The 26,015-nt window shown below is 37.1% G+C and overlaps 1 protein-coding gene across 48 annotated transcripts in view; it reads right to left on the reverse strand.

Moving 5' to 3' along the window:
* The window catches only part of APC (APC regulator of WNT signaling pathway), a 324,590-nt gene that overhangs the window by 34,724 nt on the left and 263,851 nt on the right, over nt 1-26,015 (reverse strand). For all 48 annotated transcript variants that reach the window (XM_085009317.1, XM_085009297.1, XM_085009312.1 and 45 more), the window contains 4 exon segments: nt 23,627-23,735; nt 19,701-19,814; nt 8,394-8,477; nt 693-797 (listed from right to left, as the gene is read on the reverse strand). In XM_085009317.1, coding sequence (XP_084865443.1) covers nt 693-797; nt 8,394-8,477; nt 19,701-19,814; nt 23,627-23,735 — 412 coding nt within the window.

Consider the following 26,015-nt stretch of genomic DNA (forward strand, 5'->3'; position numbering starts at 1 on the left):
AGAAAATGTAGAGAATATAGAACACTTCAAGGAAACACACTGTCATATTAGGATGCATTCCAATAAAACTCTAACAGAAAACTGATGGCAGCAAAACAAGATAATCATTCTACATTCAAAAAACTGACTTCCATACATTTGCTAAAAATGATAATAGTAAATAAACACAACAAGGCTATGTTTTTACTTTTTATGAGTACTAGAATCATCTTTTTAATGATAGGATTTAAATTTCTAGATTTATTAATCTTCAAGTACAACAGAAAACAAGAACTGTAACTAAGTCCATATGATTATTTTTAAAGACATAAAAATGTCTTTGCAAAGAATGCCACAGATAAAGAGAAAACCTATTCAATTCAAGCAATAATATTTAGGTCAAATCACATATAACCGAAATGCAGCTTAGCATTTATTTTTCAAAAAACTATTCACATTAATCATTTTGTGCTAAAAGAGACACACCACTTAGAGCTATAAAACATACTTAGAAAATATGAACGCATCATTGTTAGATATAATAAAGAAAAATGACATAGTATTTTACTACCGATTGTTCTGGAGATATCCACTCAGGACTAAGGAAATAGATAAGGTTTACAGATCATTCTGAGAATCATTTCACTCTATATTCCCTTTTAAATATTTAAAGAGTCAATTAGGAAAAATAATCAATGGAATAATTTATTTACCTGACCGTTACCCGAAGTTGCCATACTGATTTCTGCCACTCCTTGACCTTCATTCTGCCGCTCAGCTTCATATGAGCCAGCTTCATGCTTGCTCTGAGATGACCTCTGTTAATGTGGAGTTAACATCATTACACACAAAAATGGTGCATGTGTTCTTAGTCCACAGCTTTTCTTCTTTCTTGTTGTAAAGCTTTGCATGTATCAATTACACAGGTTTACAGAAGCACGGAACTGCACTTTATACTTCATAACCTCCAGCAGGGTTGGCAGTTGACTATTTCGGTAAAAGGAAAGTGAAGTGTGTCCCTTGAGCATTAGAGCCGCACAAGACAAAGGATTTTCTGAGACTCACAGAAACACCATCCTCCACCAGCTGTGCTCACATCACTATCAGGGATATAACCCAACTAGAACAAATAACTGTCTTTTGCGCAAGGTCACATGGCTCTGGCATTTAATGGAGCTTCAAATATAACAGTTAAACTATTACCTAGGCTTATAAATACGTTCTGTTTTAAGTAATTTACTCATAGAATACATGAATTAATATATATACACACACATATCTGCTAATAAAAGTCATATGAAACCAACAGAGAAGCTCTTAGATTCTGATATGACTAAAATCAAAAACCTTTTCTAACGTAACCACCATCTGCTATGTAAAATGAAAGTGACAGATTATATCCAGTAAAAGCAGTCACTTCAAGACAGATTATATCCAATACAAAGCAGTCACTCTGAAAATTCACCACAGAACAAAAGAAATAAAATTTCCATTATCTTTTATAGAAATAATTACATATGTGCTTTCTTTAGGAAAATGATACTCAAAAATAAAAATTTTAATTTAAAATTTGACATAGTAGAGGAAAACTATATTATAAAATAACTTCCACTGGAATTTCTTTAAACATCAAGCTTTCCTATGCTATTTAAAATGTAACTTAGAAATAATTTACATGCAATGTTTCCACCAATAAACTAATATAAGTTATACATAGGCAAAAGAGAAATAGTCCCAATAATTTAGAAATAGGAGAAAAAATAGAACCATCAGAAAATCACACTAAAAAGTCAACATCAACAAAAGTAGAGAATATAAAACCAATCTAGTGACAAAATGAATCAAAAACGACTAAAAGCACAAAGATTTGACATAGTGGACAATATCAACATAAAAAAGTAATTACTGAGCACCTGCTATTTTAGTTACTTGTACTAGGTTCTGGGGAATGCAGTGCTGGCAAAACCACTCTTTAAGCTTCAGTCTAGTCAGGAATACTATCAAATAATGAAAGAAATAACAGTAAAGTTAAAATTTTGATAAGTACTCTGAAGAAAGTGTACAGAGTGCTGCTATAAGGACATGTAACAGAGGGATGTCAGATGGTGTGGGAGTGTGGGGAAGAGCTCTCTTAGGAAGTGCTGTTTGAACTGAGATCTAAAATATGATAAAAGTTTTAGGAGATGGGATAGGGGCACAGGATGAAGGTTTTAGGTAAACAGAAGACCATATGCAAAGGACCTGGGGTGGGAGGAGGCAGGGCTTGTTCTACTGTTCTAGGACATCAAAGAATCACAGTGTGAAGAGGGGAGTTCCTGTCGTGGCTCAGTGGTTAATGAATCCGACTAGGAACCATGAGGTTGTGGGTTCGACCCCTGGCCTTGCTCAGTGGGTTAACGATCCGGCGTTGCCATGAGCTGTAGTGTAGGTTGCAAATGCGGCTCGGATCTTGTGTTGCTGTGGCTGTGGCTGTGGCATAGGCCGGCGGCTACAGCTCCGATTTGACCCCTAGCCTGGGAACCTCCATATGCTGTGGGAGCAAAGAATCATAGTGTCAAGAGTAGAATAAAAAGATGATTTAAAAAAAAAAAAGTACTGATTTTTGTTAAATTTTAGTGTGATTCTCAGATGGCGCTCTTGCCCCTACATAACTTAAATACTAGTATATCAATGGGAAAAGTTGCATGTATTTTGATTTTTTAAAGTCAAATTTTATTTTTTATTTTTATTTTTTTGGATTTTAAAAAATTCTAGTTGATTTACAATGTTGTGCCAATTTCCGCTGTACAGCCAAGTGACCCAGTCATACATATATACGCATATATATACATTCCTTTTCTTGTATTATCTTCTTTCATGGTAACTGCTAAACTTTTCCAAGTGGCTGAACCATTTTACATTCACATCAGCAACATATGACAACTGCTACTTATCCATAGCCTTGCCAATGCTTATGCTAGGGGTCTAATCAGAGCTGTTGCTGCCAGCCTACACCACAGTCACAGCAATACCAGATATGAGCCGCGTCTGAGACCTATACCACAGCTCACGGCAACACCGGATCCTTAATCCACTGAGCCAGGCCAGGGATCGAACCCATAACCTCATGGTTCCGAGTCGGATTTGTTTCTGCTGTGCCATGATGGGAACTCCCATTTTGTTCATTTTTAAGTTGGGCTGTCTCCGTACTGAATTAGCTGTAAGAGTATTTTGCATGGGATTTTAATAAATATTTCTTACTGACTATCCTCTAGAGATTTTTATTTATTTTTAAAATACAAAGCTATTTTATTTTATTTTATATTTTAGTCTTTTTAGGGCTGTACCCATGGCATATGAAAGTTATTTTGCATAGGATTTTAATAAATATTTCTTACTGATAATTCTCTAGAGATATTTATTTATTTTAAAAATACAAAGCCTTTTTAACTTTTTTGTCTTTTTAGGACTGCATCTGTGGCACATGAAATTCCTAGGCTAGGGGTCAAATTGGAGCTATAGTCACCGGCTTACACCATGGTCACAGCAACACGGGATCCGAGCCGTGTCTGTGACCTACACCACAGCTCATGGCAACGCCGGATCCTTAACCCACTGAGAGAAGCCAGGGATCGAACCTGCATCCTCAGGGATACTAGTTGGGTTTATCACTGAGCCACAATGGGAACTCTTCTAGAGATTTTTAAACCATGCCATAACTTTACTCACAGCTTCTGACACTTTAAGATCCCCAAATATGTATGTGTTTGTCAGTACAAAACGTATGAAAGGACACATAACAAAGCAGTAGCACTGGCTGCCTTACATATCCTTTTGGAACTTGTGAAATGTGAATCATGTGCAATAATTACATCATTTGAATGATGCCCAGTATCTAGACCCTAAACCAGAGTTGTTAGCAGGTAAAGCAAAAACACTGGTATAAGATGCTTCATGATGGAGAAATTATTTGGCAGACACCTTCTCTTTTCTTGTCTACACTGCACATCAACTAATTTATGAGTATTCAATCCCCAGTTTTCTCCATTTTTCTAGCTTCTCCGTCTGATCTATATTAGAAGAATGACAAAATGAATAAGGAAACGGTAAATGGCAAAAGTTCTAAAAAAGGAGTTTTGTTTCTTTCTTACATATAATATGGCACCTCCTTTTAGCTTACGATTGCTGAAAAAACGTACTCATTTTAGGCTATGAATGATATGCCCATTTTCATAACAAAAGGAAAAATAGATTAGGTCACATTTGGCTCCGAATCCAATGACATAAATAAAATAAAATTTTGAATGAATACAAAAAACACAAACAAGCCCCCAGCCTTCAACAAACTTAGAACTGTGCTGGAAAATGAGGATTGCTATTAACAAATGACACTTTTTAAAAGGAATTTCCAGAGGCCAGAAAGTTGGTAAGATGTGGAAATATATAGACAGGGAGTATGTTATACTGGGCACATGATAACAAAAAGAAGGCCAGTGTAGTAACACTAATAGCAAACCAAATAAAATTCAAGGTGAAGAGCATGAAATGGAATAAGGAGGGCTATGTCATACACAACAAAGGATTCAATCAACCAGAAAAAGTAAATGTGAATATAGATTTAGAAATAGGAAAAGAAAAATCTATTAGATGCAGCCAAATAATAATACTCAGAATATAAGAAAGTTGGGAGGAATAAAAACTAATGACAACAGTTCTTAAGAGTCAATATTGCAAAAAGGACTCTTATTCCTCATGTTTATGTTGGTTTAAGACAGCCAGATTAAACTGCTTTTAGGACTAAGACTATTACACTGTACTTAAGTTGTCTACTTAGAAAATACATGTTTCTGTATATTTCGAATTCAGATGTACTGAAGCCAAAGTTCCTAAAAAGCCAGACAATGGAGTTCCCATCATGGCTCAGCAGTTAGCGAACATGACTAGCATCCATGAGGACGCAGGTTTGATCCCTGGCCTTACTCAGTGGGTTAACGATCCAGTGTTGCCGTGAGCTGTGGTGTAGGTTGCAGACGAGGCTCAGATCCCGCATTGCTGTGGCTCTGGTGTAAGCTGGCAGCTACAGTTCTGACTGGACCCCTAACCTGGGAACCTCCATATGCTGTGGGTGTGGCCCTAAAAGACAACCCCCCACCCCCTGCAAAAAAAAAAAACCCCAAACAAACAGCCAGGCATAGATGAAAACATTCTTAAAAAGGACTCTATACTTTCAAAAACTGTACTTTTAACATTAGATGTTACATGACTAAAGGGTTGAATTTTGGGTCAGACTGACGTCCAGGGATGGGAGGGCACTGGAAATTGAGTTCGGTCATGTAGCCACTTATTCAATACATGCCTACATAATGAAACCCTAATAAAAACTCTGGACACTGAAGCTCAATGGAGCGCCCTGCGTGGTGAACACAATGATGTTTTAGGAGAGTGATATAACCAGATGCCATGAGGAGTGATCATGGAAACTCTGTATCTTCCACCCTTAACCTTACCCAGATCCTGCATTATATGTCCCATTTGGCTGTTCTTGACCTGCATCCTTATAAACTGTAATTGTTAGTGTAGTAGATATTGGATTCTGAGTCAATGAATTACCACACCTAAGGGTATGATGGCCTAAATTTCCAACCAGCTGGGCAGAAGATGGGTGGCATGGCATCTGAAGTGGGAGCAGTCTTGTCAAGGACAAGACCTTAACCTGTAAGTTCTATGTTCCTTCTGAGTAAGGTCAGAGCTGTGTGTAGTATGTCTACTTGGGGTGGACTTAAAACAAGCTGGGCAGAGTGCAGAGGGTGTGAAGATACCTGAAACTTGCAGCTGGTACCTGATTTGAGGGCAGTCTTATGAATGATTATTCTTAAATATGGGGTCTATGCTAAGCCTAAGAAATGTCAGAAATGAACTGAATTGTGGGACAGCTGTGGTGTCAGAGAACCGGTTTTGGAATATAGCTGAAAATAATCTTCTTCTAGAAGTTCTAAGAAATTGCCACTCTACTTGCCAGATTCTAGTGTTACTGTTTATATATCTAAAGACATTTGTATTCCTGTTTCTTTGTGTGAAATTTGTTTTCCTCTCCTCTATGAGGTTTCAAGGTTTTCTCTGTATTCCCAGGGAAATGAAATTTCATCATGATGTGCCTAGTGTAGGATTTTCATCTGTGTTGTTGGCTAGAGAGACCATTTTATTTGGAAGACTGTGCTCTTCAGTTCTGGGCAATTTTTAAATTATTTTTATGATTTTCTTCCTCTAGTTTCCCCTTTCTGGAATCCCTTTTTATTGGATATTAAACTCAGAGTGATACTCTGATTTTCTTATCTATTCTATTTTCCATTGCATTATACTTTTGTTCTATTTTCTGAGAAACTGATTCTCTACCCTTTCTATTGAGTTTTTCATTTCTGCTATTTCAATTTTAATTTCCAAGAACTCTTCACATTCTCTGAATATTCCTTGTTGTATACTATAATTTTCTTATTTATGGATGCTGTCTCTCTCCCTCTCTCTCTCTTTTTTTTTTTTTTTTTTTTTTTTTTTTTTTTTTTTTTGTCTTTTTTGCCATTTCTTGGGCAACTCCCGTGGCATATGGAGGTTCCCAGGCTAGGGGTCGAATCAGAGCTATAGCCGCCGGCCTATGCCAGAGCCACAGCAACGCAGGATCCAAGCTGCGTCTGCAAAACTATACCACAGCTCACGGCAAAGCTGGATCCTTAACCCACTGAGAGAGGCCAGGGATCGAACCTGCAACCTCATGGTTTCCAGTCGGATTCGTTAACCACTGAGCCATGACAGGAACTCCGAGGATGCACTATTTCTTATCTTGAGAATATTAATGTTTGATTTTTTAAAAAGTTTTCTTCTTGCATGGTCTCTACTCCCATTAAATCTTATTAGAAACTTTCTGGTGGTCTTTAGCTGTCCAGCCATATTTAGGAATGGACTACTTACGGAGTTCTATGCCTGAAGGATGAGGTTTGTCAATTATAACCATATGGTAAGGTGCCTGAGCTGGGTTATTTTACTGCGGAATCCTCCAGGGTCAGTACCTTTAGGTCTTTTCCCTGGTTTAGTCACATTTCTTATAGAAGTTGCTTCTAGAAACTTGCCTGTATTAGAAACTTGGATGCCAGTGAGAGTTTCAGCATTCAATAAATAAATTTTTGTACTATTTCAGTTTTCAGTGTGGTACCTGTGCTCAACTTCAATTTTACTAGGATTACCCCTATCTAAAGACCTTTGCTTTTTCCTTTCCAGAATAAATCTCTTGTCTTTTGCTGAGACTGGAAAGTAGCAGTCATTCAGCCATGCAGAGTTGAAGAGAGGTTATGGAGGTTCCACCAGCATCTTAATAAATGTTTAATCATCCTCTTGCTTTTAATTCCCTTAAAAATTTTTTATTATAGTTGATTTACAATGTTCTGTCAATTTCTGCTGCACAGCAAAGTGACCCAGGAATAATATATATATTATATATTCTAGTTGTGAGAATTTAAAAAGTGGTTAAAAGCAATATATAATATATGTATATATATTTATTCTGGAAACTTCTAGGACTCTTTGTGACTTCCTACTGCTGACTTAGGGGTTAACTCTCTACCATTTGCTAGAAGAGTGCATTTGTTTATCTGCTTTCCAGCTCTCCAAATTTTATGGATGTCACCTCCCCTGGTATTTTTATTTTTTCATTTTATCCTTTTACTGTCATTTTAATGGGGTCTGTGGAATATGCATAAGTACGTATGATCAATTTTTACTGTGCATTACACACACAAGGAGAAAGCTTACTTATTAACTGATAACAGCCAAATTAATTTTTTGATTCTATGTAAATAGATAGCCAAAGTAAGGTAACTGTATTTACAGCTCTATGAATTTCGGTTGCTTAAAAGCTATGAAGAAACCAAGGTAGTAGAGGTTCTTGAACTCTATTTAATCTATATATATATATATATATATATATATATATATATTTTTTTTTTTTTTTTTTTGGTCTTTTTGTTGTTGTTTTTTTTTTTTTGTAGTTGCTATTTCTTGGGCCGCTCCCATGGCACATGGAGGTTCCCAGGCTAGGGATTGAATCGGAGCTGTAGCCACCGGCCTACGCCAGAGCCACAGCAACGCGGGATCCGAGCCGCGTCTGCAACCTACACCACAGCTCACGGCAACGCCGGATCGTTAACCCACTGAGCAAGGGCAGGGACCGAACCCGCAACCTCATGGTTCCTAGTCGGATTCGTTAACCACTGCGCCACGACGGGAACTCCCTGAACTCTATTTAATCTAATGAAAAAACTTATCAAGTGTCTCAATTCTCTTAAGGAACATCTACTTTGATGATGCCACATTAATTATACATATTGTCTCTTCTTAGAATAAGTACCTATATTTATACTTGCAAACAAAAAAGACACTTTACCAACCTCTGCTTCTGTTGCTTGGGACTGTAAAAGCTGTCGTATACGAAGTATGTCCTTCTCTATTTGTTGAATTCTGGTTATTCTTCGCTAAAATAAAATAAGTACCAAGTTAGATCTATTTTTATTAAAAACCACTTAAATAACCATACTGTGGTTACTATTTAACAATTTAGAGTTACACCAAACCATTGTTATCTAAGAATTACTTATGCATAGGTAGGTCTCACACTGAGGACATATTAGGGTTTAGTTCAGTTTTTTAATATATCTAACAACACAATAGATCTCTAGATCTCTTTAGGAAAACTGTAAAAACATAGGTCAAATATCACATTGTATGATGTATGTACTGTGAAACTGGTATTTAAAAGCTATTCTTGGAGTTCGCATCAGGGCTCAGTGGTTAACGAACCCGACTAGTATCCATGAGGATCTGGGTTTGATCCCTGGCCTCACTCAGTGGGTTAAGGATCCAGTGTTGCTGTGAGCTCTGGGGTAGGTTGTAGACATGGTTTGGACCCCGCGTGGCTGTGGTGTAGGCTGGCAGCTATAGCTCCAATTCAACCCCTAGCCCGCGAACTTCCTTCCATGTGCTGTGGATGCAGTCCTAAAAAACCAAAAAATAAAATAAAATAAAATAAAATAGCTATTTTCAAAAACTATTTCAATAAGGATAAAATTACATCTAAATTTAATCCTTTATATTAATCCAGATGCCTGCATGGTATAATGGATTTATATAAAGCATCGTATACCTGTAAATGGAAAGAACATCTGATTTGTTTTAATAAACACCAGGGTTTAAATAGTAAGAATAATTTTCTTCAAAGTTATTCCTATTACAAGTCAGTAGTACCTTTGAGATTTAGCTTTCCCAAATACCTACTGCAGCTAAACATTATTTTCACTCCCAAGAGTAAGATCACAATGATGTTAAGAGCTTCTGCCTTCCTCATATCCTGAGCACATCAAGTGAACAAAAAGCAGGAACTCCAGGTCAAACAACATAGAATTGAAAAAATGTAGGTAAGTGTTTTTTTAAATATATGGGTTTTAAAAACAAATACAATCAGAGTTGTATCATCTTCTGCAATAATTCTATAGTTGACATCCTAATATTGGTATAAAAACCGTATTATAAGAATAAGTGTTTCAATGGGGAAAAGAGTGTCAGATGATAGATGGAGCCATTTCTAAACTTTTAATGATTATGTGCCCACTAATAAAAAATGGAGCATGTATACTCCAAAAGGTAAATGATAATGGTACTGTAACAAACAGCTCTAAGTATATATAGTTACAAAACTTACCCACTGATCTTTAGTTTTACTTAAATACAAAGTCTTCATCATTTTAGGGCCATAATAAAAATGGTTATTGTTGCTATTTTCCAGTGTGAGGATAAACAAAAGACAGAAAAGTTCAAAAAATTGTGCTCATCAAAAAAGAATCCTTCCTCCCTTCTTTCCTTCCCTTGAAACACTATAACCATGCTGATTCTCTATCATGATTCTGAAAATAGTGAACTTAAGGTAAATAATATTCTCTAATTAAGAAATATTATCAAGTCCAAAAAAAAAAAAAGAAAAAAATATTATCAAGTGCAATTTACATCATGAAAGCATGCTGAAGAATGAATGTCTGTACTTTTTGGTAGCTTTCTAAAAATATTGCAGGAGTTCCCACTGTGGCTCAGCAGAAACGAATCTGACTAGTATTCACAAGGACACAGGTTCAATCCCTGGCCTTGCTCAGTGAGTTAAGGATCCAGCATTGCTGTGAGCTGTGGTGTAGGTCACAGATGTGGCTTAGATCTGGCGTTGCTGTGGCTGTGGCGTGGGCTGGCTGCTGCAGCTCCAATTTGACCCCAGCCCAGGAACCTCCATATGCCGCCAGTGTGGCCCTAAAAAGACAAAAAAAAGATACTGCATAGATGAGTGAGCACTTCTACATCAGACAGTAAATATTTCCTTTATTATAGAAACAATAAAACTATGGATAATCAGTGGCTTTGTAATATTTTATTGTTTCTCTCTCTCTCTATAACTAGTTTCTCATTACCAATAAGGACCTAAATCAAAATTTTTAATATTCAGAGGATAAAAAAACCAAAATATATCAAATATTCTTCTCCATGGCACTACATTGCAAATAAAAGAGTAAGGGAATAGGATATAAACACATTTTTACAAACAAAAATAAGGACTCACCCTACTAGGTACCAAGATTAATAAAACTGCAGTAAATAAAACAAATGTGACATCAGTGTAAGAAAAGATAAGCTAAAATAGACTAATGGAATAGAGTCCACCAATATCCAGCAAATACAAACTTATTATATGCCAGAGACAGCATCACTAATTCATGGGGAAACAGTGGAGTATCCAATAAATGATAATGGGAAATTTACTTAACAACATAAGTATGCATCTATTTGTGTGTATATACATGTATACAATTAATTATGTTATATAATTTTATTCAGTAAGACATATTGCATATATGTTAAATAATTATATATACACAGATATTAAAACTCATATGTATGTGTGGGTATGTATATATAAAATTAGGTCCCTTCCCCTAAAACATGTATAATAGCAAATTTGAGATAAATTAAAGATCTAAATTGTAAAATAAAACATTAGAACTATTAGAAAATTATGAGAGTATATTTAAGGATAGGGAAAGATGTATAAACAGGTCACAGAAAGCTCAAATATGGTGATATAATTAATTTGGTTTTATAACAAAAACTAATTTTTATTATCATGAAGTTAAAGTAGGCAACAGATTTTCTGAGGAGGGATTGGGGCATATATCACCTTTATCAGATTGGTATCAAGAGGATACTACAACATCTCTGAAGGAGTTCTCTTACAATGCAGTGGGTTAAGGATCTGGCATTGCCACTACAGCAGCTTGGGTCATTGCTGTGGCATAGGTTCGATTCCTGGTCAGGGAACTTCCACATGCCATGGGTGTGGCCAAAAAAACAAAAACAAAAATAAACAAACAAAAATCTCTCAAAATATGTAAGACATTTAACATAACAGAGAATGGGCAAAGGATAAAAAATAACAAAAAGAAAATGTGCAAGTCTAATAAATGTGAAAAGATATTCAACTTTAGTAGTATTCATGGAAGGAGAAACTAAATGACAAGATAATGTTTCATTTGCCCATTGATTGTTAATTATAAAATCTGACTCACAATTGCTAAAAAAAAAAAAAAATTCAAATGAAAAAGGAATTCTCACATACTAGTAGGAGAAATGTAAACAGATAAAATCATTTTGAGTGCAATTTGGCAAACACTATTCAAAACACTCATACCTTATAACTAGCAATTATGCTTTTAGGTATATACCCTAGACCAGAAGTCAGCAAACCAGGGCCTGCAAGCCATCTGTTTTTATGAATTCAGTTTTTAATGACATACAGCCATGCCCATTTGTTTACATATTGTCTTCTGTGGTTGCTTTCTTGCTACAAAGGCAGAGTTGAGGAGATGTGACAGAGACTATATGGCCCACAAAGTCTGAAACATTTACTATATAATCCTTAAAGGAAAAGATGGCAGACTCTTGACCTGGAGAAAATGTTTTACACATTTACACGATAGAAGTAAGTATATTCATCAGAGGTGTTTTAACAGTGAAAAATTATAAACTAAGTATCTGGCAACCAGGAAACAGATAAACTACATTGAACCCTATCATCCACATAATCAAAAAAATAACAGTAATGACAGTGGTGTAAGCTACCTATACCCTACCAATCCCAGCCCCCCAAAACAAGCTCTATGAACAACGTGATGTACACTTTCCCAACCTTTGCTCATATACACAGAAGAAAGTAAGAACCACCATCCTAGATGCCCAAGTATATGATGAACAAATAAAGGAGAAAAAAAAACAAATAACCAAAACACTGTTAATAGAGATAGCCAGAGACTCACTCGGGCATGGGCAAGAACAGATTTTGTTTTGACTTTCCCTATATTGTTTACCTTTCATTTGCATGTGTTTTACTAGCTGTTTGAATGATTACACTTTCTGCCCATTTAAAAAAGAGTTGTGGAGTTCCCGTCGTGGCGCAGTGGTTAACGAATCCAACTAGGAACCATGAGGTTGCGGGTTCGGTCCCTGCCCTTGCTCAGTGGGTTAATGATCTGGCGTTGCCGTGAGCTGTGGTGTAGGTTGCAGACGTGGCTCGGATCCCGCGTTGCTGTGGCTCTGGTGTAGGCTGGTGGCTACAGCTCCGATTCAGCCCCTAGCCTGGGAACCTCCATATGCCGCGGGAGCGGCCCAAGAAATAGCAACAACAACAACAAAAGACAAAAAAAAAAAAAGAGTTGTCTCATTTGTTTGTAAGGATCTTATATTATAGGGAAATTAACCTTTCCCCTTTAGGTGTTACAAACATCTTCTCTTAGCTTATCTTCCGTAGGATGACTTTTTATTTATTTATTTATTTTTGGTCTTTTTGTCTTTCTAGGGCTGCACCTTTGGCATATGGAGGTTCCCAGGCTAGGGGTCCAATCGGAGCTGCAGCTGCCAGCCTACACCACAGTCACAGCAATGCCAGATCCAGGCCATGTCTGCAATCTACATCACATCTCATGGCAACGCTGGATCCTTAACCCACTGAGCAAGGCTAGGGATCAAACCTGCATTCTTATAGATGCTAGTCAGGCTCACTAACTGCTGAGCCACGACGGGAACTCCAGGATGACTGTTTTAAAATTTTATGAAATAAATCCTGTTTTCCCCACTGTATTGCTTTTGAGTTTCCATTCTTACTTGAGTTCTCTCTTGTTCTATATTTTCTTAATTTTATGTTTATTTTTCACATTTAGGTATTTAATCCACCTATAATTGTACTTGTACAAGACGTAAGGTAGGGATCAAATTTAATTTTTTTTCCATCAGGTCCCTAGTTATAAATATGTATCTGTTGAGTTATTCACCATTTCACCCCAAATTTATAATGTAACCTTTATCATTAAAAGATTCCACATTTTCTCTGATCTTTTCCTACTCTCTATTCTGCTCTAATTGTGTAAGTCTATTCCTATGCCATCATACTATGATTACTGTAATACCTTTACAATAAATTTTAAGAAATGTTAAGGTAAATCCCCACTAACTATAATTTCTTTCTTTAAAAAAATTTTTTTTGGCTGTACTCGCAGCACATGGAAGTTCCCGGGCCAGGGACTGGATCCAAGCTACCAATGCCACAGCTGCAGCAATGCCAGATCCTTAATCCGCTGAACCAGGCCAAGAATCAAACCCATGATACCAGAGAGACAACGTCAGATCCTTAACCTGCTACACCAGAGTAGGAACTCCTTTCTTAAATATTTTTGAATTTTTTTTTTTTTTTTTTTTTTTTTTTGGTCTTTTTAGGGCTGCCCCCGTGGCATATGAAAGTTCCCAGGCTAGGGGTCCAATCGGAGCTGCAGCTGCCAGCCTACACCACAGTCACAGCAATGCCAGATCCAGGCCATGTCTGCAATCTACACCGCAGCTCATGGCAACCGCTGGCTCCTTAACCCACTGAGCAAGGCCAGGGATTGAACCCGAGTCCTCATGGATACCAGTCGGGTGTGTTACCGCTAAGCCACAATGGGAACTCTTATTTTTGGAAATTATTTTACAAACCTTAGAAAAATTTCTGCAGTTTCCAAAAAAATTTTTTAACATTATGACTGGAATTGTATTATACTTAACGTCAATTTTTTAAAGAAAGGCATTTTTAGAATATTAGTCTTCTCACCTAGGCTTATTTTTAAGGTCACACTTTGTGTCCTTTAGCAATTTTACATCTTCCTTCATGTGGGTCTGTTTCAGGTATTTTAAAGCTTCCTGTTACTGTGAACAGGTCCTCCTACCCCAGTTCCATATTTAATTGGTAGCTACTGGAAAAAAGCTACTACTTTTTGTAATGCACTTTAGCTCCAGACATCTTACTCAATTCTCTCATTAGCTGAAATTTTTTTGGCTCATTCTCTAGGGCTTTTCTAGGAAAACAACTATATAATTACAAATGACAAGTGTTTGGTCTCTTTCCTTCTACTTAGAAACTGTGCAGCATTTATACAAATTATTTTTTTTCTAGTTGAATTAGTGGAAACTGCGAAATTAAATAACAGTGATAACAGCAAACGCAAACCATATTAATGACTGAAATAACAATAATCTTATTATTTCTCTATTTTCTCTAATATAAAGTTGGCTTCTGGTTTCTGATAATTATTTTTTTTTCTGCCTAGGTTTATTTTTTTTCCATTTTTTTTACTACTCAAACGAATTTATCACATCTGTAGTTGTATAATGATCATAACAATCTGATTTCACAGGATTTACCTGGGCTGTGGGATGGAAATCCTGATAATTATTTTTAAAAAAACTTTCACTTTCTTCTTATTTTATTTGGAAGTTTTATCTATCCTTTCTCCTTGCAAATGAACTCCCATATTTTTTTTCTCATGGACTTAGGTCTTCCTGGGATCCACTTCCAGGTTTAATAGCTGGCCATTCTAGTTTTATTTATTTTATTTTATTTATTTATTTATTTTTGTCTTTTTGCTATTTCTTGGGCCGCTCCCACGGCATATGGAGGTTCCCAGGCTAGGGGTCGAATCAGAGCTGCAGCCACTGGCCTACACCAGAGCCACAGCAACGCGGGATCTGAACCACGTCTGCAACCTACACCACACACAGCTCACAGCAACGCCGGGATGGTTAACCCACTGAGCAAGGGCAGGGAGCGAACCCGCAACCTCTTGGTTCCTAGTTGGATTCGTTAACCACTGTGCCACGAGGGGAACTCCCATTCTAGTTTTAAATGTTGAGGCAGTCAAGCAGTTAGGAGGGAAAGAAGTACCTTGGACAATTTTTTCCATTATTCCCATTACCTTATTATTTGCAACAGCTGCATATTACTGATTTAATAATTTATTAAATAACTCCCCTGGAGTTCCCGTCGTGGCGCAGTGGTTAACGAATCCGACTAGGAACCATGAGGTTGCAGGTTTGATCCCTGCCCTTGCTCAGTGGGTTAAGGATCTGGTGTTGCCCTGAGCTGTGGTGTAGGTCTCAGACTCGGCTTGGATCCCGTGTTGCTGTGGCTCTGGCGTAGGCTGGTGGCTACAGCTCTGATAGACCCCTAGCCTGGGAGCCTCCATATGCTGCAGGAATGGCCCTAGAAAAGGCAAAAAGACCAAAAACTAACAAATAAACAAACAAAAACTTCCCAAATGATGGACACCGAAGTTGTTTCTCCCTCTCTCTCTTTTTTTTTTTTTTTTTGCTTTTTTTGCCTTTGTTTGCTTTTTAGGGCTGCGCCCACATCATATGGAAGTTCCCAGGCTAGGGGTCAAATTGGAGCTGCAGCTGCCAGCCTACACCACAGCCACAGCAACTCAGGATCCCAGCAGCCGCATCTGCAACCTACATGACAGCTCATGGCAACATCGGATCCTTAACCCACTGAGCAAGGCCAGGAATTGAACCTGCTAGTTGGATTCATTTCCGCTGAGCCATGATGGGAACTCCTTTCTTTTGGTTAATGTCTCACAAATAATTTTGTGATGAATATCATAAAATTTATACCTATATTCTTGTTGCCTTAAGTAAATATTTCTGTAGGACATATACTAAGAGTCCTACAAAATTACTAGGTCAGAGGGTATAAGCATTTTAACTTTGAAAGGTAGTGCAACACAGTCGGTCACAAATATATCAGTTTATTCTTAGGCAGACAATGCTTCTCACTCTCACACTTTCATCAACACTGCATATCACTAAAACTTTTAAATTTTTGCCAGTATGAAGGGGGAAAAAACCAAATCGATCAAACAAAAAAATTCACCTCCACCAACAAAAAACCCACATTATTTTATGTTCTATTTCCCTGATGACCAGTGATGTTTAAGTATCTTTTCACAATTGTTTATTAACCATGTATACTTTTGTTATGGGACTACTCATACCTTCTGATTATTTCACTCTTCAGTTGTCTTGTTTTTAACTGACTTGTGGGTGCTACCTATGTATCAGGGATATTAACTTCTCATAATACTACAAATACTTCCATTAGTTGCCTTTTTACTTTGTCTACAGTATTTCTTTAATTCTAACCTTTATATGACTATTCCCAGAATAACTGAATGCTTGTTGTATCTGTAAAAATATGGAATAAAATTTCCTTAGGATATTAACTAATAAAACAAAGAACACTGTATCCCAGAATGACATTGAAATGAATACATCTGCATGTATCTGAATGAAATGGCCAAGAAAGAACTCAAGTTAATCTCTCTTCTAGAGAATAGATTAAATTGCTTGGAATAAATATTCACATCTACAATCTCATTTTGTTCCCTGCGTATCTCTAAAAATAAACACATGTAACAGATAGAGAAAAACCAACTTCTCTATACAGTATTCCACATATTCACATTCTAAACATGCAAATTCATATAAACCAAAGTACATTTTCTCAGTTTTATTGTAAATAAAAACACATGTTTTAAAATAATTCCACAGAAATACCAAATGTTACAAATACTAAATTTGTATTATTTAATTTAAATAATTATTATATAATTTAAAAGATTTTTGGAAATTCTTTATATATTTTGATTTTAATTCTGTCACTAATACGGTGACGAATACCTTCTCCCAATTTGTAACTTATCCTTCTACTTTTTTTTGCTTGCTATTTTGTCTTTTTAGGGCCTCACCCACGGCATATGGAGATTCCCAGATTAGGGTTAAAATCAGAGCTGCAGCCACCAACCTAAGCCACAGGAACGCAGGATTCGAGCCATGTCTGCAACCTACACCACAGCTCATGGCTACAATGGATCCTTAACCCACTGAATGAGGCCAGGGATTGAACCTGCATCCTCATGGATGCTAGTCAGATTCATTTCTGCTGAGCCATGATGGGAACTCAATTATCCTTCTATTTTCTTTTTCTTTTTGTATTTTTGCCTTTTCCAGGGCCGCTCCTGTGGCATATGGAGACTCCCAGGCTAGGGGTCTAATCAGAGCTGTAGCCACTGGCCTACGACACAGCCATAGATAGCAATGAGGGATCCAAGCCGAGACTACAACCTACACCACAACTCACAGCAACACCGGATCCTTAACCCACTGAGCAAGGCCAGGGTTCGAACCCGCAACCTCAGGATTCCTAGTCAGATTCGTTAACCACTGCGCCACCAGGGGAATTCCTCTATTTACTTTAAGGTGAATTTACTAATGAAAAATATAGTAAAACTTTCCCATTTTTGCTTTCATAAGTAGTGTTTTATGTTATAAGAAATCTTTCATATCTCAATATGAGAAAGTTATTCACGTATATTTTCTACTGAAAGTTTTATTTTTAACATTTAAAACATTAATCTAAATGAGATGGGGGTGACAGGAGAGGAAGAAAAAGGAATTTATATATACACAGTTGACCCTTAAACAATGCATATTTGAACTGTGTGGATCCAGTTACATGCGTATATTTTTTCAATAATAAATACTACAGTACTACATGGTCCACAGTTGGTTGAATCTGCAGGTGTGGAGGGCCAATTATAAACAATACATGGACTAACCTCTGCATTGTTCAAGTGTCAACTGTACCTATTATAATATGGCTAACTAATATATGGGATATATTAGCTGAGCCCCTAGCCTCACTGTGAAGTCAACAGGTATGGACTATGAAATGTCTCATGGTACTGATGTTTAAGTATTTCCTTAGCCTGCTACCATGCTCCAGCATAAAGAGAATATATATTATGTATAAACATATGTATATGTTTAGGAAACTACTACATATAAAGACTAAACTTTGGGAAATGTAAAATGTTTTGTATTAGTCACTTTAAAACTATGAAATAAACTCTGCAGAATACAAAAAAAGTATTTATATCACACATGCAAATATAGGTTCTCCTTTTTTTTTGCTACTTACTTTAAAAAAAAAATCTTTCAAATAATGCTTTCTGGGGAGTTCCTGTCGTGGCACAGTGGTTAACGATCCGGCGTTGCTGTGAGCTGTGGTTTAGGTTACAGATGCGGCTCGGATCCCGAGTTGCTGTGGCTCTGGTGTAGGCCAGTGGCTACAGCTCCAATTCAACCCCTAGCCTGGGAACCTCCATATGCCGCGGGAGCAGCCCAAGAAATAGCAAAAAAGACAAAAAAAACCACAAAAAACAAAAAACAAAAAACAAAAAAAAAACCCACAAACAAATAATGTTTTCTTCCCAATTTACCCCCTAGTTTTTTTGTTTTTGTTTTTGCTTTTTTAAAATTGTCCATGCATGTTTTAGAACAGACAAGGCAGTCAGCAAAGCATGTTCAAGGCTTAAAAATATGAGTCATACACTTGTATAAATACAAAAGGGTTAAATTTAGTAATATATGAAGGAGTTCCCCTTGTGGCACAGCAGAAACGAATCTGGCTAGTAACCATGAGGTTGTGGGTTCAATCCCTGGCCTTGCTCAGTGAGTTAAGGATCCTGTGTTGCTATGAGCTGTGGTATAGGTCGCAGACATGGCTCAGATCCCATGTTGCTGTGGCTGTGGCGTAGGTCTACAGCTGCAGCTCCGATTGACCCCTAGCCTGGGAACCTCCATATGCTGCAGGTGCGGCCCTAAAAAGAAAAAAAATATGTACATATGAAAATGCTTATAAACAACAAGACTAGTTAATACTATTTCTTGACACAGTTGAGGGTAGAAATATGGGAGTATTCTCCATCCACTCATTTCATCTTCTCAATGTTCTCTCCATATGTTTCTTCCCTACTTTCCTTAAATGAGAGCTTCTTTTTTGGGTATACAACTTGAAGAGCAGTGAAATATTCTAAATGTCAACACACATACACAGAAGTGAAAATCTCAAAGGATAACTGAAGCTAGCTATCAGCTCCCAGAAGACCAGCATCTAAATCTTTTTCCCTCTTATAATTTCAAGGCACAGCTGAACAGTATCAGGAAAATGAAATATGAAGGTAGAATTATTATGAATTATGAATTATAAAATAATCAGAATTATGAGAACACTGATTATATTGCCCAGCAGCCATGGTAAATTATTCTTATTTTGAATTAGTGCCAAAGTAAAGACAGACTTTAAAATATCTTTAATATTTAAATTAAAATATCTAAATATTATCTAGATAATATTTAATATCTTTAATAATAAAATTTAATCAATGTTAACAAAGCTACAATTCATTACATTCTTGACAGATTTCTAGCTAGTGCCGTTTCATAGTTTATTAATAAGTTACCTGTGCTCGTTTTTCCATATCCTGGCAGGTACCTAGCTGTTCTTCCATTGCAACTCTGATTTGCCTTGCTTCATATTCCAATTGCCGTCTGGTCATATCTGTCTGTAAGGAAAACTAAAATAACAAGTAAAACTGAAATGTTAATATCTCACATGTGTTTATCAGTAAAAATAAAAAAGCATGTAAGTACCAATAAAGAAAATGAATAAGCAGATATATAAGTTATTGTGCATGAGAAAATTTTTCACTCTAGGGAGTCCTGCAACTTGATTGCTCAGTCTGGGTCTCTTGTGTAAAATGCAGAGTTGAAACACTTTTATTGTCCCAACGTCCCAAATGGCTTTAATTAAGTTGTACTATTCATTCAAAATATATAACTGGTCCAGTTAGGGTGAGCCTATCTTCAGTCACCTTATGGTCCTTTTGCTCTGAAGAGGTACTATTTGAATTATTAAGAACTATTATAAAACTATTAAAAAGTAGCATATTAACGTGGACCACATAAAAAAACCAAGAATCAAGTCCATCATCCTTAAGTTTATACCTCAATTTAAGGATTGTTATGTACATTAGACTAAACAGAATTTTCCCATTTGTAAAATGAAAATGGGATAAGGAAAGCTTTTATATAACATAATCATAAACTGCAAGACAACACACACTTTCTGGTAAAAATCCAAATGTGAACCAAAGTTGAAATAAAAAAGGACTGCTTCATAGACAGGGTGTTAATTCATTCAAAATTGTATTAGCCCTCTACTTAAGAAATTTCAGGCACTGTGGTAACTGCTATGCATGAAAGAGGAAGAAAAGAACAAGGTATTAAAATGTACAAAGACATGTACCAAGAGGTAATAAAGGCTATAAATACAATTAGACAAAAGGAGAGGTAACAGTTACAATAGACCATGGCGAGAATAAGGAAATGCTGTTGATTTTTCATGCTCTATATGCCCAACAAGAAGCTGCGTGTGTACATGTCTGACTCAGAACAGCATTCTGTAGGCCTAAAGATTCTAAACTGTGTTTGAGTTAAGTTAGAGGAGCTCTCAACCTTTTCTCTTGCAATAAACAGATGACGTTCATATGCAGAATGTATTCCTGTATCCAAATCATGTGTTGCAACACAGATGAAATAATCTGCATGTTATTTCTAAGTCCCATCGAGCCAGTTTTAACTCCACTTATTTGTCCTCCACTTTCCAAATCTCCATGCGAAAAAGTTGAACATGACACACTATGTTACAAATAATGTGGTTTAATCTGACATTTTAAGCAATGCCTAGTATCTTGATAACTATTTCCATATGAAAGTGTTCTTAACATGTTTCCCAATATAAAAGCAACATTTGTGAAACTAAAAAAAATTATGGGAGTTCCCACTGTGGCTCAGCAGAAACAAGTCTGACTAGCATCCATGAGGTTGCGGGTTCAATCCCTGGCCTGGCTCAGTGGGTTAAGGACCCGCATTGCCGTGAGCTGCAGTGTAGGCTGCAGGCATGGCTTGAATCCCGTGTTGCTGTGGCTGTGTTGTAGGCTGGCAGCTGCAGCTCCAATTTGACCCCTAGCCTGGGAACCTCCATATGCCCTAAAAAGACAAAAAATAAATTAATTAATTAATTAAGAAATAGAAGCAATTTACATCTGATGTTGCTGGTCCATAATGTCTTATACATCTTATTCAATAAATGCGACTGGATATTTAGTAGGTTAATATGGGAATGATTTATCTAACAACTAATCTTTGTTTCAAATATTAACCAGTGACTGTTGAGTTGTCACATACATAACTGCATACAGACAGTTGATCTCTAAATTTTGTACACTCTAATCACCAAAATGAATGGTAAGCAAAACTATGTCCTGATATTTTTAAGGGTAAAAATCCCATCAAACCCCTCTGAGTTCCCAATCTTCATGTGCCAACAACTCTCCACTAAGTGTTCTTTCACTAGGAGTGTCTCCTTAAGTCCCCAAAAGATATTAAGGACATTGTCAGGAAGGGGCACTCTTTCCCTCTCAAAATCCTGGATCACTGTTCTAGGAGGCAGAGCACTTAAGCTTCTAGTTCTAGCTTCCACCAGGCAATCCACACACAGAAAACTGGCTTACTATATGTTATGGAAGAGGTTTTCCTTCTTCACGTTTGCCTTTTATTATATTCTCTCAAAAGTGCTATTAAAAAATGAAAAGTCTAAGCTAAGAGTGGAGGATTTTTAATTTTTTTTATTTTAGGGCTGTACCTTCCACATACGGATGTTCTGAGGCTAGGGGTCAAATTAGAGCTGTAGCCGCTGGCCTACACCAGAGCCACGGCAACGCGGGATCCGAGCCGCGTCTGCGATCTACAACACAGCTCACAGCAATGCCAGATCCTTAACCCAATGAACAAGGTCAGGGATCAAACCTGTGTCCTCATGGATGCCAGTTGGCTTTGTTAACCGCTGAGCCATGATGGGACCTCCGAGGGGAGGATTTTTATGGCTGCACCCATGGCATATGGAAGTTTCTGGGCTAAGGACTGAATCAAAGCCAGAGCTGTGATCTACGTCACAGCTGTAACAACACCAGATCCTTAACCCACTGTGCCAGTCTGGGGATTGAACCCGTGCCTCCACAGCAACCTGAGCCGCTGCAGTTGGATTCTTAAATCACTGTGCCACAGCGGGAACTCCCTAGGGTGGAGGATATACTTTAATTAGCTTTTTTTCTCTCTTTAAAAATTACTGAAAAATTCATGGACATTAAAGTCTTATTTAAAATTATTAATGTGGAGTTCCCGTCATGGCGCAGTGGTTAACGCATCCTACTGGGAACCATGAGGTTGCGGGTTCGGTCCCTGCCCATGCTCAGTGGGTTAAGGATCCGGCGTTGCCGTGAGCTGTGGTGTAGGTTGCAGACGCGGCTCGGATCCTGCATTGCTGTGGCTCTGGCGTAGGCTGGTGGCTACAGCTCCGACTGGACCCCTAGCCTGGGAACCTCCATATGCCGCAGGAGCAGCCCAAGAAATAGCAAAAAGACAAAAAAAATAAATAAGTAAATAAAATAAATAAAATTATTAATGTATTTCATAAGTGTTCTTAGGTGTGCCATCCCAAGAATAAAATAGTTGACATGAAGAAGTTGGGTGGAGAGGGAGAGGCTGACAGGATCAAGTCATTTTTTACACAGTTCTATTTGCAAAACAAACAAATTTTAGTACTTGCAAAATGCCCTAAGATCCATGCCAACAGCTATTGTCATTTATCATAACTGGAATAGGACTTAAATTATATCAGATATTTTTATTGAAAAAACTATCTGGCATGAGTCCTGCAATATGGTTCAAAACACAGACAGATGGTAATAATACTTTTACAAAGTATATTTGGTAACTCAATACACAGAATAAAAAATCAGTTGTGTAGCTCAATAATGAGTTCTTTAGCATTCAAACTTAAGAGTTTTTTTTTTTTTTTTTTTTGTCTTTTGTTGTTGTTGTTGCTATTTCTTGGGCCGCTCTCATGGCATATGGAGGTTCCCAGGCTAGGGGTTGAATCGGAGCTGTAGCCACCGGCCTACGCCAGAGCCACAGCAACGCGGGATCCGAGCCGCGTCTGCAACCTACACCACAGCTCACGGCAACGCCGGATCGTTAACCCACTGAGCAAGGGCAGGGACCGAACCCGCAACCTCATGGTTCCTAGTCGGATTCGTTAACCACTGCGCCACGATGGGAACTCCAAGAGATTTTCTTAACAAGAGACTTAAAATAAATATGCTTGGGCAAAACAAAGTTTTACTGTCTTTATAAACAAAATTCATTCATTATTATATTTGTAGGTGTACACTTGGATAAACATATTACAGTTTACAAATAACTTTAAATGCAGTTATAAATTCATATACCTTTACGTATAAAAATAAGTCATTACCAAATTACTTACATTTTCAGTTAAAGGAAGACTATCAATTCTTTTAGTGAGATTTTGAAGTTGAGCATAATACCAGTCTTTTTCCTTTTCTTCTTTGTCAAGGTCAGCAAGAAGTAATGACCTGTTATTCAAAAAAGGTGAGTTTACACAATGTTAATACAGACCACATACCATCAATTCTTAACAGCTATAACTGTAACATTCTCTATTCAAACTATTCATAATGAATAAATGAAAATTTTATTAATTTTGGATTTTTGAAGTTGGAATTTACAAATATCATCATCATTAAAATTCAAATATTAGAAAGTTTCACCTAAATAAGATGGTAACCATTCTTACTTAAGAGTATTTACACTGGAGTTCCCAATGTGTCTCAGTGGTAAGCCAACTAGTATCCAAGAGGATGTGGGTTCGATACCTGGCCTCACTCAGTAGATTAGGGATTTGGCTTTGCCATGAGCTACAGTGTAGGTTACATACGCAGCATGGATCTGGTGTTGCTGTGGTTGTGGCATAGGCTAGCAGCTAGAGCTCTAATTCAACCCCTAGCCTGGGAACTTCCATATGCTATGGGTGCGGCCCTAAAAAGATTAAAAAAAAAAGGGACTATTTACATTTTTTACAATAGCTAAGACATGGAAGCAATCTAAATGTCTACTGTCAGATGAATGGATAAAGAAGATGTGGTGTATATATATAAAATGGAATAGTACTCAGGCATAAAAAAGAACGAAATAACGCCATTTGCAGCAATACAGATGGTCCTAGAGATTACCATATTAAATGAAGTAAGCCAGACTAAGACAAATATCATGAGATATTGCTTATATGTAGACTCTAAACTTTAAATTTAAATTTAAACTTTGTTTATAATGTTTTTGCCAGGTCGAAAATTTTGATTTTCCTATAGTCAGATCTGAGGATTTTTTTTTTTTTGCCTTTTGACTTTTTAGGGCCACATCCACGGCATATGGAGGTTCCCAGGCTAGGGGTCTAATCAGAGCTATAGCTGTTGGACTACGCCAGAGCCACAGCAATGCGGGATCCGAGCCACGACCTACACGACAGCTCATGACAATGCCAGATTCTTAACCCACTGAGCAAGGCCAGGGATCAAACCCGAAACCTCATGGTTCCTAGTCACATTCATTTCTGCTGCACCACGATGGGAACTCTGAGGATTTTTTTTTTATTATGGTTTCTGAGGTTTACTCTTACACAAAGGCTGTTCCTCACTCTCATACTGTTATTTTAATATTCCATTTGATTAGATTTTCTTGGAAAATACGTATGCATGTATGTGGAAGGTTCTATTCTAACTAAAATTTCCTTTCCTTTACTTAGAAGCATTTTAAAAAATAAATATTTTTGTGCAGCAGAAATTGACAGAACATTGTAAATCAATTATAATAGAAAAAATAAAAAAAGAAATAAAGCCTTAAAAAAATCCAAAAAAAAGAAGTAAGCCGTAACTTTTGATGTGGCTACCTTAGTAAGCAGTGAGGGAACCCATGGGAAGGAAGCCAGACCCTGCTTATGATGCAACAACCTGGGGGGTACAGACCAATGAGAAGCTGCCCCTCCCTCCTATTTTTGACAACAGAAGCAGGAGAAAGCAATGTGGAAAGCCTGAACCTCTTTCACAAGCTGGATACCACAACTACCATAAAAATGAGATCTGACTGTATTTTTCAGTGTTCCCTGGTGAGGATCTGTAGGACCTACCAGGAATAAGGTGGGAAAATAAGGGATAGATGAATATGCTACTTCCTCTGATTATTTTCCTGTTTAGTTAAATAAGATCGGGTGCTAAAAGTGCTTAAATTGATAGGCTAATGATAGTGATGGTAGTGGGGTGAGGAAAAGGCTGATGAGAAAAGGGACAAGTTGTTACCATCAAATTTAAGACTGAACTATGACAAAATGCTCTAGGGAAGCAAGCCAACCTTATTGTGTTTTAAGCCAAAATGAAAACAAGTGGTTAAATGATAGTAGTTGATCTTGTAACTCATACCTCAGTGCTTAAGGCTCAAAACTGAAAGAAGGCCTAGATCCAGAAGCTACGGGGTCTTTAAGCTGGTGGGTACTAAAGGCTTATTTAGTGACTGTCAACAGTATTCTTTAAAATGTAAATCTCATGTCTTAGTCCTCTAGCTAACTCAGGGTTATTTGGAGAAGCATGGCCCATATGTACTAGGCATTTAATAAATATTTGTTAAATGTATTAATGGCTAACATGATAAAAGTTATGAAACTGGGTTTGAGTCCTGGCTTAACTACTTTTTAAGACTTATCTTACTTATCTTGGGCAATGCATAAAATACGAAAAGAGAGTCAAAAAGATAGTTAATCTATGACTTAGGAGGTATCTAGAAAGAAAGAATAGAAAAACAGAGGG

This window comes from Sus scrofa, chromosome 2 (genome assembly GCF_054392235.1).
Source record: "Sus scrofa isolate SSC_HxYL_T2T_F1_AM1 chromosome 2, Sscrofa_HxYL_maternal_Yorkshire_Landrace_v2.0, whole genome shotgun sequence".
In the NCBI taxonomy this organism is placed as follows: Eukaryota; Metazoa; Chordata; class Mammalia; order Artiodactyla; family Suidae; genus Sus; species Sus scrofa.